General features: G+C 44.5%; 1 protein-coding gene across 2 annotated transcripts in view; it reads right to left on the bottom strand.

Moving 5' to 3' along the window:
• Nucleotides 1–451: 451 nt before the first annotated feature.
• The window catches only part of nol9 (nucleolar protein 9), a 29,080-nt gene continuing 15,172 nt past the window's right edge, over nucleotides 452–14,359 (bottom strand). For both annotated transcript variants that reach the window (XM_070860386.1, XM_070860385.1), the window contains exons 9-13: nucleotides 10,976–11,288; nucleotides 9,871–9,982; nucleotides 2,546–2,723; nucleotides 1,296–1,429; nucleotides 452–819 (exon numbers count right to left, since the gene is read on the bottom strand). In XM_070860386.1, coding sequence (XP_070716487.1) covers nucleotides 697–819; nucleotides 1,296–1,429; nucleotides 2,546–2,723; nucleotides 9,871–9,982; nucleotides 10,976–11,288 — 860 coding nt within the window. In that variant the 3' untranslated portion in view covers nucleotides 452–696. The remainder of the gene's footprint in view (nucleotides 820–1,295; nucleotides 1,430–2,545; nucleotides 2,724–9,870; nucleotides 9,983–10,975; nucleotides 11,289–14,359) is intronic.

The following is a 14,359-nucleotide window of genomic DNA, read 5'->3' on the forward strand; positions in this document are numbered from 1 at the left end:
GGTCCTATTTCTTATATTCTTATGTTAGCCACATCTGGCTAATTGGGAATCCAGATGTGGCCAATTGCATTTCTGATTATTAAATAAAAATGAGTAATAAAGATGACTTGCATTTATATAGCAGCATTCAAATTCAATGTCCCAAAGCACTTTACAGCCAATGAAGTACTTTTGAAGTGCAGTCACTGTTGTAATGTGGGAAATGCAGCAGCCAAATTGCACACAGCAATGCAATATTGATCAGATAATCTTTTTTAGGTGTTGGTTGAGGGATAAATATTGGCCTGGCCATCAGGGAGAACTCCCCTACTCTTCTTCAAATCTCTTGGGAGATTTTTTACACCCACCCAAGAGGGCATCCACCAACACATCACACCCTCTCCCCAAGAAATAAAACCACCCCAAGCTTTACACGAGAGAAACTAAAATCAGAGTCGGAGTAGGAATGCAGAGTGATCCTTTATTTACAACAAATGCTCAGTGTCAAACTTTAAAACAAAGGTTTCCCATTCAAGTCTGGACTGAGCAATAGTCTGGAGAAGTGGGGAACGCAAAAGGAAACAGGGCCAAAAACAAAAATTAAAGAGGGTCTGCAGACCCTTAACATTTTACCCCTCAAACTCCCATATATTAAACCCCAACACTGTAATAAAGCACAATGCCATTATCAAGCACTGCCCATATACTCTTCCCCCATTAAGACGCAGATTTAACATGCTCCCGCCTCCTCAGCGGTTTACAAACTTTAATTTTTCCAGCTCCAGAAAGACTGAAGGAATAGTTGGACGTTAGGTATGGCACCTCTCCTGTCACTCCAGGCTGAAAGGGAAGCAAAAACAGTCAGCAACAGAAGGAAATCTCCTGGACAATAATTTCCAGGCTCCAGGTCTCTGTTCCACAACACATGAGGCGGAACAATGGCTCGACCTTTTCGTCCGTGGGCAAATTTTACAACAATTTTTACAGCAACTACTTTTTACAACAATGACAGCAGCCACTTAAAAGCATAGATACAGTAATGTCATATTGCCACCCCACCATCTCAAATGAGACAATCCATCTCAAATCATGAGACAATCAGACAAGGTGCGATACGGGTTTAACATAACTTCTCTTCTTTTGAATTCTATTCCTATTGAAATGAACCCCAGTGCTTTATTTGCACTTGTATGGTCTTTTTTTTAAAAACCTGTGTTGCTACTTTTAATGATTGGTGAATCTATACCCCAGATCCCTTTGCACCTCTACCCCATTTAGACTCTTATTTTCCAAGGATTAGGTAGCCTCCGTCTTACCTGGTTCCTGAAGAGTGAATGGGGGATGTTGACTGCCCCCATCAGCAAGCAGTTAACCTGTTTCAGCTTGGCCACAGGAATTGGAGTTAGTATGTAATACAATCTCTTTTCCAGGTTAATCCCACGAATAATTCCTATGGAGAAAGGGTCTAAAATTATTCCCAAATAAACATCCAGATACCCTAGAGTAAGGAGTGGGGTGTGCTTGCACTCTAGCTCAATACTGTCCACTTTACTGTGGCTCTGCATAGAGACCATTGGAGCCCAGTACACACATGACAAGACCCTCACACAGCTGGATTGTCCTGGAGACAAAATTCCAGTCTTCAGGCAGGCCTCAAATTGAGAGTTAGAGCCACATCACGGGCAGTTTTGTGGGACAGCACCCACTGGGAAGAGGATTGAAACTGCTCCTAACTCATTTCACATAGGACCCCTGCAGGCAGGAGAGGGAGAGAGGAATTCCCTCCCTAAATCTCTCTGCCTCTCTTTCCTCCTTTAAGACGCTCCTTAAAACCTACCTCTTTGATCGAGCTTTTGGTCATCTGTCCTAATTTCTCCTTATGTGGTTCTGTGCCAAACTTTGTGTCTTAAAACACTCTTGAAGCACCTTGGGATGTTTTACTATGTTAAAGATGCTATATAAATACAAGTTGTTGGTCTGAGCATGATGTGGAAAGCAATGTCAGTCTAACAGCACTCATTGCAACAAGCTTGTACAACAGCTTGGTTCAGTTGAGAAGCCCAACTCCGCAGACTTCAGTACATAATCTAGGCCGGCACTGCAGCGCAGTACTGAGGAGACATTAAACTGAGAGCCCTTCAGTCTGCTCACATGGACATAATTCTCCCAGTGTTCCGGCCAATATTCCTCCCTCAATTAATGTCATATTTGCTGTTTGTGGGACCTTGCTGTGCACAACTTGCTGCCACATTTGACGATGTAACATCGATGACTGCACTTCAAAAGTAATTGGGTGATCGAGACACCACCATGGCCTGTGCAAGCAAGTGATATGTTGGTGATGTCTGAACACAAATGACTAGAGTGTGTCAGAGATGCCCAGTCCATGAATCAGAAAACATTCACTAATACCATATGTACACAACTGATGCTTACTCTGCACCTCATTTCCATAAAATTGCTCACCTTCCACACCGTACACTGGTGATGTAAGGGGATTGGGCTGTGAAGAGTGCATTTCTGACCCGCAGCATGTGAACTGGTACAAGTCTCTCTCAACACTTACCAACACCAAAACAGTCACATATCGGAGCTCGCGGGAGTAACACTGGCCCACCTCCCTGGGAGCCGACACCATCTGGTATTCTGCACAGCCCAACCAAACTGGCATTGGCTGCATACAAGATGTGGCTGGGAGTCACATCGCAGTGCAACACGTGCAGAGCGACTGCACCAAATGGCACCTGGAAAACAAAATGCAGCCATTTTCAGAAAATGGATGATTGGCGCCCAACACGACCCGCACAGCGCCCGACATCACCAACACCCACAACCCGATATCCACTACTACTTGCACCTGGAACCCAACACGACCCATTTGGCACAGGACCCAATATGATTCCCAAAACTACCCCCATAGCACGGCACCCAACATAACCTGCTGATTAAAGGGAAACCAACCCAAATCCCCATGCTAAAAATGCATTGACTCCACCATAGTTTAATTTTATTTATTGATGTCTTTATCCAGACAGCAATGATCCTGACTATCTAACATGCTGTACCCCAGTTTTCTCCACCTCTAATACTCCGATATGTAGCTCCCTTAAATCAAACAAACTGGCACTGCACTGAAAGCACCGGGCCTATGGTCCAATCAGGGCAAGATTAGACAACATCAGTTCATTGATGGTAATGCCCCACCCCTCAAAACACATGTACCATCCCCGCCCTCACAAATCCCACTACTGCCTCCACCTCTCAAAGCCTTTCGTCTCTCACTAGCCTGATGGACGGTGAACTAGTTATACGGAGATACTAGAGGTCAAATTTTACAGGACCAGGGGAGATTTAAGAGTGCGATATTTTAAAATATGAGTGAAGAGAGTAATACATGTGCCATGCATTCTGTGGTCAGTTTTTTCATGTGAACAGCAGCCAAACTAGAGGGTTTTAACGAGTACATTGGAGAAGGCCACACACGTTTTTTTTTAAACTTACCTTAATGTAAAGACAGGAAGAGTAGGCTCTTGGCACCGCCGGGCATTGCTCATCCCTCCTTAAGAATATAAGAATATAGGAGCCGGAGTAGGTCATACGGCCCCTCGAGTCTGCTTCTCCATTCAATAAGATCATGGCTGACCTGATCTTGGCCTCAACTCCACTTTCCTGCCTGTTCCTCATAACCCTCGATTTCCCTATAGTTCAAGAATCTGTCTATCTCAGCCTTGAATATATTCAACGATTCAGCTCCCACAGCTCTCTGGGGTAGAGAATGCCAAAGATTCACGACCTCAGAAAAGAAATTCCTTCTCATCTGCATCTTAAAATGGGTGACCCTTTATTCTGAAACTATGCCCCCTAGTTCTAGATTCCGCATGAGGGGAAACATCCTCTCAGTATCTACCTTGTCAAGCCCCCTCAGAATCTTATTTAAGATCACCTCTTATTCTTCTAATCTCCAATGAATACAGGCCCAACCTTTCCTCAGAAGACAACCTCTTCATCCCAGGAATCCTCCTATGCAAGTATATCCCTCCTTAAGTAAGGAGACCAAAACTGTATGCAGTACTCTATGTGTGGTCTCTCAAACCCCCTGTTCTGTTGTAGCAAGATTTTTATAGTCCATCCCCTTTGGCCAACTTTCCATGTGCCTTCTTAATTACTTGCTGTACCTGCATGTTTTTTTGTGTTTCATGTACAAGTACACCCAGATCCCTCTGTATCGCAGCATTCTGTAGTCTCTCTCCATTTAAATAATATTTTGCTTTTCAATTCTTCCTACCAAAGTGGATAACCTCACATTTTCCCACATTATACTTCATCTGCCAAATGTTTGCCAACTTAACCTATCTATATCCCTTTGCAGACTCTATGTCCTCCTCAACTTGCTTTCCCACCTATCTTTACACTTGGTCTCTTCATCCAAGTTATTAATATAGATTGTAAAAAGTTGAGGCTCCAGCACTGATCCTTGTGGCACCCCACTAGTCAGTTTGCCAACCTGAAAATGACCCATTTATCCCGAGTCTCAGTTTTCTGTTCGTTAGCCAATCCTCTATGTATGCTAATATATTACCCCCAACACAATGAGCTCTTATCTTGTGTGTTAATCCTTTATGAGGCACCTTATCGATTGCCTTTTGGAAATCCAAATACACTACATCTACTGGTTCCCCTTTATCCACCCTGCTTGTTACAACCTCAAATTTGTCAAACACGAATGCCCTTTCATAAAACCATGTTGACTCTGCTTGATTGTACAGGTGCAACATCCCGAATCCGAAACTTCGAAAACTGGAATTGTCTAAAAACCGGACATTTTGCACATAGTTGATGGGAGTCGTCCGGAATTATTGACCCAAAACCGGACACTGAGGCAAAATCCAAAATCCAGCACGGATTCGGTCCAAGATTCCTGATTTCAGACAAGAAAATCAAGTCTGAAATCTGGAAACCTCGACCAAACCCGTGCCCAATTTTGTGTTTTGCCAAATTCTGGAGCTCGCCGCTTAAAACCCGACACAGATTCGGTCGAGGATTCCGGGTTTCAGACTATTGATTTTCTTGTCTGAAATGTGGAAAAATCCAAAAACCGGAATAGGGCGGTCCCAAAGATTCCAGCTGTTGTACATGTATTATGATTTTCTAAATCTCCTGCTACAATTTCCTTATTAATGGATTCCAGCATTTTCCCAATGACAGATGTTAGGCTTACTGACCTATAATTGCTGGCTTTCTGTCTCCCTCCTTTCTTGAATAGGCGCATTACATTTGCGGTTTTCCAATCTGCTGGGACCTTTCCAGAATTTAGGGAATTTTGGTAGATTACAACCAATGCATCCACTATCTCTGCAGCCACTTCTTTTAAGGCCCTAGGATGCAGGCCATCAGGCCAGGGGACTTGTCAGCCTTTCGTCCCATTAGTTTGGCTAGTACTATTTTTCTAGCGATGATTGTTTTAATTTCCTCCCTCCCTTTCCCCCCCCTGATTTTCTATTATTGGGATGCATTTAGTGTCTTCTACCATGAAGACAAATACAAAATATTTGTTCAAAGTCTCTGCCATTTCCTTGTTTCCCATTATTAATTCCCCAGTCTCAAACTCCAAGGGACCAATATTTACTTTAGCTATGCTCTACCTTTTTATACACTTGTAAAAGCTCTTACTGTCTGTTTTTATATTTCTTGCTAGTTTACTCTCAATCTATTTTATCCCTTTTTTTGTCTTCCTTTGTTGGTTTCTAAAATGTTCCCATTCTTCTAGCCTAATCTTTGCAACATTGTGTGCCTTTACTTTCAATTTGATACCATCTTAACTTCCTTAGTTAGCCACGGATGGTCCATCCTTCTCGTGGTCTTTCTTTCTCGATGGAATATATATTTGAGAATTTCTATGAAATATCTACTTAAATATCTGCCACTGCTTAACTACCTTCTTACCTTTTAATCTATTTTCCCAGTCCACTTTAGCCAACTCTGTCTTCATACTATTGTAATTGCCTTTATTTAGATTTAAGACACAAGTTTCTCACCCTCAAACTGAATGTGAAATTCTACCATGTTATGATCACTCTTCCCTAGAGGATCCTTTACTATGAGGTCATTAATTAATGCTATCTCATTACATATTACCAGACCTAAAGTAGCCTGTTCCCTGGTTGGTTCCACAACGTATTGTTCTAAGAAACTGTCCCGAATACACTCTTCTGAACTCGTCCTCAAGGCTAACTTTGCCAATTTGATTTGTCCAATCTATATGAAGATTAAAGTCACCCATGATTATTGCAGTACTTCTTACAAGCCCACATTATTTCTCTGACAGTGTAGCTACTGTTAGGGGGCCTACAGACTACTCCCACCAGTGACTTCTTTCCCTTGCTATTTCTTATCTCCAAACTTTTTCTACATCTTGATCTTCTGAGCCAAGATCATTTCTCACTACTGCACTGATCTCATTCTTTATTAATGGACCTACCCCACCTCCTTTTCCTTCCTGCCCACCCTTCCAAAATGTCAAGTATCCCCGAATATTCAGTTCCCAGCCTTGGTCACTTTGTAACCACATCTATGCAATGGCTACCAGAACATACACATTTATTTCTATTTGTGCCATCAATTGATCTATCTTGTTACGAATTGGTTCTGTGGTGGATCCGTTGCTCAGGATCACGGCTTGCATATCATCGTGAAGCAAGCAGAGGATGGTGACAAACTTTTGAGGGCGGCCGAATTTGAGAAGGATGCGCATAATCCCTCACGGTTGAGTGTCGAAGGCCTTCGTGAGGTCAAAGAAGGCCATGTACAGAGTTGATGCTGCTCCCTGCATTTTTCTTGGATTTGACACGGGGTGAAGATCATGTCCATTGTACCCCTTAATGGGCGGAATCCACATTGCGACTCTGGGAGGAGCTCTTCAGCCACTGGGAGTAGGTGGTCGAGGAGGATTCTTGCGATGACTTTCCCTGTGGTGGGGGGACCGGATTCAGGCAAGGCTGCGTCATCGCATCAACGCTCTTCTCGATCTTCCTTGCTCCATCTCACCCTCAATAAGCTCCCTGCTGGAGTGGAACTAATCTACAGAACAAATGGGAACTTGTTCAACCGCTGTCACCTCCAGTCCTGATCCAAGGTCATCCCATCCTCTGTCATTGAAATACAGTATGCAGACGACGCTTGCGTTTATGCACACTCAGAGGACGAACTCCAAACCATCCTCAGCACCTTCACCGAAGTGTACAAGACTATGGGCCTTACAATAGACATCCGTAAGACAAAGGTCCTCTACCAAACTGCCCTCGCCACACAGTACTGCCCCCTGATTATCAAAATCCATGACGAGGCCTTAGACAACGTGGACCACTTTCCATACCTTGGGAGCCTACTGTCAACAAGGGCAGACATCGATAACGAAGTCCAACACTGTCTTCAGTGTGCCAGTTCAACCTTCGGTCGCCTGAGAAAAGAGTTTTTGAAGACCAGGATCTCAAACCTGGCACCAAGTTCATGGTCTGCAGAGCAGTAGTGATACCCGCCCTCCTATATGCTTCAGAGACATGGACTATGTACAGCAGGCACCTCAAAGCACTGGACAAGTACCACCAACGCTGCCTCCTCAAGATCCTTCAAATCCATTGGCAGGATAGGCACCCCAACGTCAGTGTCCTCGCTCAAGCCAACATCCTCAGCATTGAAGCATTGACCACGCTCGATCAGCTCCGATGGCCGGGCCACATTGTCCGCATGCCCGATACTAGACTCCCAAAACAAGCACTCTACTCAGAGCTCCGACACGGCAAACGAACCCCAGGTAGGCAGAGGAAACGCTTCAAGGATTCCCTCAAAACCTCCTTGAAAAAGTGCAACATCCCCACCGACACCTGGGAATCCCTGGCCCAAGACCTCTCAAAAGTGGAGGAGAATCATCCGGAAAGGTGCCGAACACAGAGTCTCTTTGCTTCGAGCACATGGAAGCCAAGCGCAAACAGCGGAAGGGGCGCATGACCACCCAAGCACCCCACCCACCTGTCCCTTCAACCATCACCTGCCTCACCTGTGACAGACTGTAGATCCCACATTGGTCTCACGTGAGAACGCATTAGTCTGGAAGCAAGTCATCCTCGACTAAGAAGAAGAATCTGGTTACGAATGCTGCGTGCATTCAGATAAAGAGCCATTAATTTTGTATTTTTACCATTTTTCCCTACTCTGACCCCGTTTGCTGGTGCACTCTTCCTGCCACACTCTGGTAATTATTACCCATATCATTACCCTGTAGTACTGCCTTGTCCTTTCTCTTTAACTTTCTCAATTTCCCCTCACCTGACCCCTCGCCCCATTGTTTTGTTTAGTTTAAAGGCCTATGTACAGTTATTCAATTTGCCAGGATGCTGGTCCCAGCCCGGTTTAAGTGGAGCCCGTACCTATGGAACAGCTCCCTCTCTGCACTACTGGTGCAAGTGTCCCATCAATTGAAACCTCTTTTTCCCACACCACTCTTTTGAGCCATGCATTTAACTCTCTGATCTGCTTGACCCAGGTCAATTTGCAGTGGCTCAGGTAGTAATCCAGAGATTATTACCCTTCAGGTTCTGCTTATTAATTTAGACCCGAGCTCCTCAAACTCCCTCAGCAAAACTTCATTCTTAGTTCTACCTATGTCATGGTTCCTACATGAACCACGACAACTGGATCCTCTCCTTCCCATTCCAAGTTCTTCTCCAGCTGCGAGGAGATATCCTTAACCCTGGCACTGGGCAGGCACTACAACCTCCGGAACTCCCCATCACGGCTGCAGAGAACAGTAACACTCTGGCTACACTGTCCCCTAAAACATTCCCTTTTACTTCCCACACTTGAATGGCTTCCTGTAACATGGTGCCACGGTCAGTTTGGCCATTCTCCCTGCAGTCCTTTTCCTCATCCATACAGGTAGCAAGTATCTCACCTGTTGGACAGGGTCAAGGGCTAAGGCTCCTCCATCACTACATCCTGGGTCCCCATACCTTTCTGACTCGCAGTCACACCCTCCTGTCTCAGACCATTGACTAACTGTAAAGTACTATCTAACCTCAAGGGTGTGATTGCCTCCTGGGGCAAAGTGTCCAGGTAACTCTCCCATTCCCTGATGCATAGCAATGTCTGCAGCTTGTACCCCAGCTCAACAACTCTAAGCCGAAGTTCCTTGAGTTGCAGTCACTTACTGCAGATGTGGTTGCTTCGGATCGTGATGCTCCCCGCCAACTCCCACATGCTGCAGCTACGACACACCACCTGCGCTGCCATCTCCAAACTTGTTTTATTTATTAATTAATTAGCTAAAGCTTGTATTCAATTGATATTTTAGGTTTATTGTTTAATTATTTTATCTGTTCGAAGTTATTAATTTAATAAGTACTAGCAAGTTAGTTTCTCAGCTTTTAATTTAAACCCCTTCCCTAACTTAGAGAGCAAATAAAAGCTGTAATACTCACCAACCAATCACCTACCTGCTCTCCTGTGACGTCATGAGTTGATTTCCCCCCCCCCCCCCCCCCGCCGCCACGCTCTTTATTCCAGCCCCCTCTCCGCTCTGGCTCTTGGCTTATGCTCCCGCTGCACCTGGATCGCACCCCAAGTCAGGAACGATCCAATTTCTAGGCTGTGGTGTCATATCCACTGCCCTGGATTTCCTGCTGATGGACTGACTGGCTCATCTGAGACTCCAAGAGGGGAGCAGCCAGACTAAAAGCTCTCCTACAAAGGCAGGAGCGTTAACCTCAATTCTCACGGAAAGTGCGCACTGTACTAAACTGCGCTACACAAAGGAAGCTCAGGGGAATGACAGTAAATCTTCAAACGCGCAGCGGACAGAAATAACCAGAGGTGAATTTGTAAAGAAGTGGCAGGTACCTGATAGGGCAGCATGCTGTGCAAGGACAAGGGCCGCCCAGTGTCCGATGGCTGCAGATGGCTGAAATAACCCAGAAGAGCCAAATCTCTCAGCACATTACTGCGGTATTTCCTGGAAAAACATAATCAGCAGCAACAAGAGGGTGTCAGAATAGCAAGATTCGGCTGTCGTTCGTGCCTGTAAACATGCATCCAACACCAAGCCCCTCTGATACCCAGCACCAATATCGATACCAGAACTGCGAGGTTTATACTCATCAGGAAAGGATGAACAGGCCGAGTCTCTTTTCTCTTAAAATAGAAGGTTGAGGGGGGTCTTAAAATAATAAAAGGTTTTAATAAGAGTAAACGGAGAGAGAGTGTTTTCACTTGTGGGGAAGAGCAAAACTAGAAGCCATCAATACAAGATAGTCACCAAGAAATCCAATAAGGAATTCAGAAGAAACTTCTTTACCCAGAGAGTGGTGAGAATGTGGAATTTGTTACCACAGGGGGAGTTGAGGCGAATAGTACAGATGCATTTATGGGGAAGCTAGATAAGCACATGAGGGAGAAGGGATTAGAGGGTTGTGCTGATAGAGTTAAGTAAGGAAGGATGGGAGGAGGCTTGCGTGGAGCATAAACGCCGGCATAGACTGGTTGGGCCGAATGGCCCGTTTCTGTGCTGTATATTCTATGTATTTCTCTGTAAGCCCCTCCCCCCCGCCCCACACACTCACACAACTCACTGCCTTGTCCATCGTTCACAGACATGGAAGGGGCAGGGGGCACTCGCATCAAAACAACACAGATATATGTTCAAGTCGGGACGGTGTGTGACTTGGAGGGGAGGAACTTACAGGTGGTGGTGTTCCCATGCACCTGCTGCCCTTGTCGTTCTACGTGGTAGGGTTGCAGGTTTGGGAGGTGCTAGCAAAGAAGTCTTGGCGAGTTGCTGCAGTGCATCCTGTAGATAGTACACACTGCAGCTAAAGTGCGCTGGTGGTGGAGTGAACAGATGTTTAAATACTCTGCTTTATGGCAGAGGAATTACTTGTATTCCTCTGTTGGGGTGGTGCTTGAGTACATTAACACAGTAAGATAACAAACTTAGTTTTATACTTACAATATGCTTGCATCTCCCACTCCAGGAAGCTCGGACTGAATGTGCATCAGCCTGTGCCCATGGAGCCCTGCATGCAGACTCACACTTTCCTCCTGCTCTTCCTCCTCCTCCTCCTCCTCCTCCGACAAGTTGAAGGGAATCCTGAGATCCACAGGCTTTTGGTGCTTTCCCTTGGTGTGCCACCCAGCCGCTGTCTGCACGAACTTGGGTGTGAGAGCCGGAGAATCCTGGCTCCCCTCAGTGGTGCTGAACTGCACCACGTGTGTTGGGCCCAAGAGCCGAATCAGGTCAACCAAAATCGACAAACCGAACCCTATCGGGAAGAAAGAGAGGGTGGGGGCAACGAAAGGTCAGATGGATTTGCAAAGGGCAGAGGCCACAAGCACCAGGTGGACCTCACCCCTCAAGAGATCAAGGTCACTAGGGTGGGTCTGGTTCTGATCAGTGCCTAGAGTGTCAACAAAATAAAAAGACTTAGAAAAAAAAATATGTCGAGGCCACTTCAGAGGGCATTAAGCGTCAACCACGCGATGTGGGACTGGAGTCACATGCGATATGCGATGGCCAGTATTACAGTTGAAGTGATGCCGAACTCTCTCTCCAATAATACAACTCAGCTCCATATCACAATTATCACCTAGATTTACCAAGGGGATTCCGCAAAGTCTAATAATATGACCTTTAAATTAATTTGTTGTCAAAAGTTACATCAAAATGAAATTTAACATAAAAATAACATTAATAAGTGACATTATTATAAGATGTTCCTGTATTCAGATCATTTTTTGAACACGTCCTCACAGAAATTTTAAAATGCAGACAGAAGATGTGCAGCTCTGCAAGAAGGGCTCACAGCGGTGCAGGAGTTCTGGAGTTCACGAGGGGGGTTTAGGACAGCCCGAGAATCAAATAACTCGGGCTGTAGAGAGGGCTTTAAACAAAATAGTCAGGGGGAGGATTCAACTGAGCGAAAATTTAAGAAGTTAAAGAATAAGGAGAAGGCACTAGAGCAGTGTAGCACAGGGGGAAGTGAAAACCAGAGCGTGACAGGAAGAGACAGAATATATAAAACATGAAAGTGGGGTCAAAGCAGGAAAAAAAGAGTAAAAAAAAACAATTTTAAAAGCTCTTTATCTGAATACACATAGCATTTGTAATAAAATAGATGAGTTAACGGCACAAATAAATACAAATGGGTATGATCTGATAGCCATTACAGAGACATGGTTGTAAGACGACCAAGACTGGGAACTAAATATTCAGGGGTATTTGACAATTCGGAAGGACAGACAGAAAGGAAAAGGAGGTGGGGTAGCTCTGTTAATAAAAAGGATGAGATCAGTGTGTTAGTGAGAAACGATATTGGCTCAGAAGATCAAGATGTTGAATCGGTTTGGGTGGAAATAAGGAATAAGGCGGCGAAAGTCACTGGTGGGCGTAGTCTATAGGCCCCCTAACAGTAGCTACACTGTTGGACGGAGTATAAATCAAAAAATAATGGAGGCTTATAAAAAAGGGACGGCAATAATCATGGGCGATTTTAACCTTCATATTGATTGGACAAATTGGCCAGGGTAGCCTTGAGGAAGAGTTCATAGAGTGTATCCGGGATAGTTTCCTTGAACAGTACGTTGCAGAACCAACCAGGGAGCAGGCTATCTTAGATCTGGTACTGTGTAATGAGACAGGATTAATAAATTATCTTCTAGTAAAGGATCCTCTAGGAATGAGTGACAGTAACATGGTTGAATTTCAAATTCAGTTGGAAGGTGAGAAAGTTGGATCTTTAACCAGTGTCCTAAGCTTAAATAAAGGAGACTACAAAGGTATAAAGGCAGAGTGGGCTAAAGTGGACTGGGAAAATAGATTAAAGTATGGGACGGTTGATGAGCAACAGATGAGAAGGAAAGGCTGCAAGAGAAGGGATAACCATCCGTGGCTAACTAAGGAAATAGGGGATGGTATCAAATTGAAAACAAGGTCATACAATGCGGCCAAGACTAGTGGGAGGCCAGAGGATTGGGAAACTTTTAAAAGCCAGCAAAGAACGACTAAAAAAAAAAGAAAAAAAAAGAGGGAAGATAGACTATGACAGTAAACTAGCATGAAATATAAAAACAGATAGTAAGAGTTTCTAGAGCTACATAAAAAAGGAAAAGAGTGGCCTATCAAGAAAGACTGGATCAACTGGGCTTGTATTCACTGGAGTTCAGAAGAATGAGAGGGGACCTCATAGAAACATATAAAATTCTGACGGGGTTAGACAGGTTAGATGCAGGAAGAATGTTCCCAATGTTGGGGAAGTCCAGAACCAGGGGTCACAGTCTAAGGATAAGGGGTAAGCCATTTAGGACCGAGATGCGGAGGAACTTCTTCACCCAGAGAGTGGTGAACCTGTGGAATTCTCTACCACAGAAAGTTGTTGAGGCCAATTCACTAAATATATTCAAAAAGGAGTTAGATGAGGTCCTTACTGCTAGGGGGATCAAGGGGTATGGCGAGAAAGCAGGAATGGGGTACTGAAGTTGAATGTTCAGCCATGAACTCATTGAATGGCGGTGCAGGCTAGAAGGGCCGAATGGCCTACTCCTGCACCTATTTTCTATGTTTCTATGTTTCTAAAGTAAATGTTGGTCCCCTAGAGGATGAGACTAGGGAATTAATAATGGGGAACAGGAAAAGGGCAGAGACTTTGAACAAATATTTTGTATCGGTCTTCACAGTAGAAAACACTAAAAACATCCCAATAGGGGATAATCAAGTGGCTATAGGGAGGGAGGAACGTAATAAAATCACCATCACTAAAGAAGTAGTACTCGGTAAAATAATGGGACTAAAAGCGGACAAGTCTCCTAGACCTGATGGCTTCCATCCTATGGTCCTAAAAGAAGTGGCTGCAGAGATAGTGGATGCATTGGTTGTAATCTACCAAAATTCCTTGAATTCTGGGGAGATCCCAGCAGATTGGAAAACCGCAAATGTAACGCCCCTATTTAAAAAAAGGAGGCAGACAGAAAGCAGGAAACTATAGAATGGTTAGCCTAACATCTTTCGTTGGGAAAATTCTGGAGTCCATTATTAAGGAAGCAGCAGCGGGACATTTGGAAAAGCATAATTCAATCAGAGTCAGCATGGTTTTATGAAAGGGAAATCATGTTTGACAAATTTGCTGGAGTTCTTTAAGGATGCAGGGTGGATAAGGGGAAACCAATGGATGTGGTGTATTTGGATTTCCAGAAGGCATTCAGTAAGGTGCCACATAAAAGGTTACTGCATGAGATAAAAGTTCACGGGGTTGGGGGTAATATATTAGCATAGATAGAGGATTGGCTAACTAACAGAAAACAGAGAGTCGGGATAAACAGGTTATTTTTGGGTTGGCAA

Source organism: Pristiophorus japonicus, chromosome 18 (genome assembly GCF_044704955.1).
Source record: "Pristiophorus japonicus isolate sPriJap1 chromosome 18, sPriJap1.hap1, whole genome shotgun sequence".
In the NCBI taxonomy this organism is placed as follows: Eukaryota; Metazoa; Chordata; class Chondrichthyes; family Pristiophoridae; genus Pristiophorus; species Pristiophorus japonicus.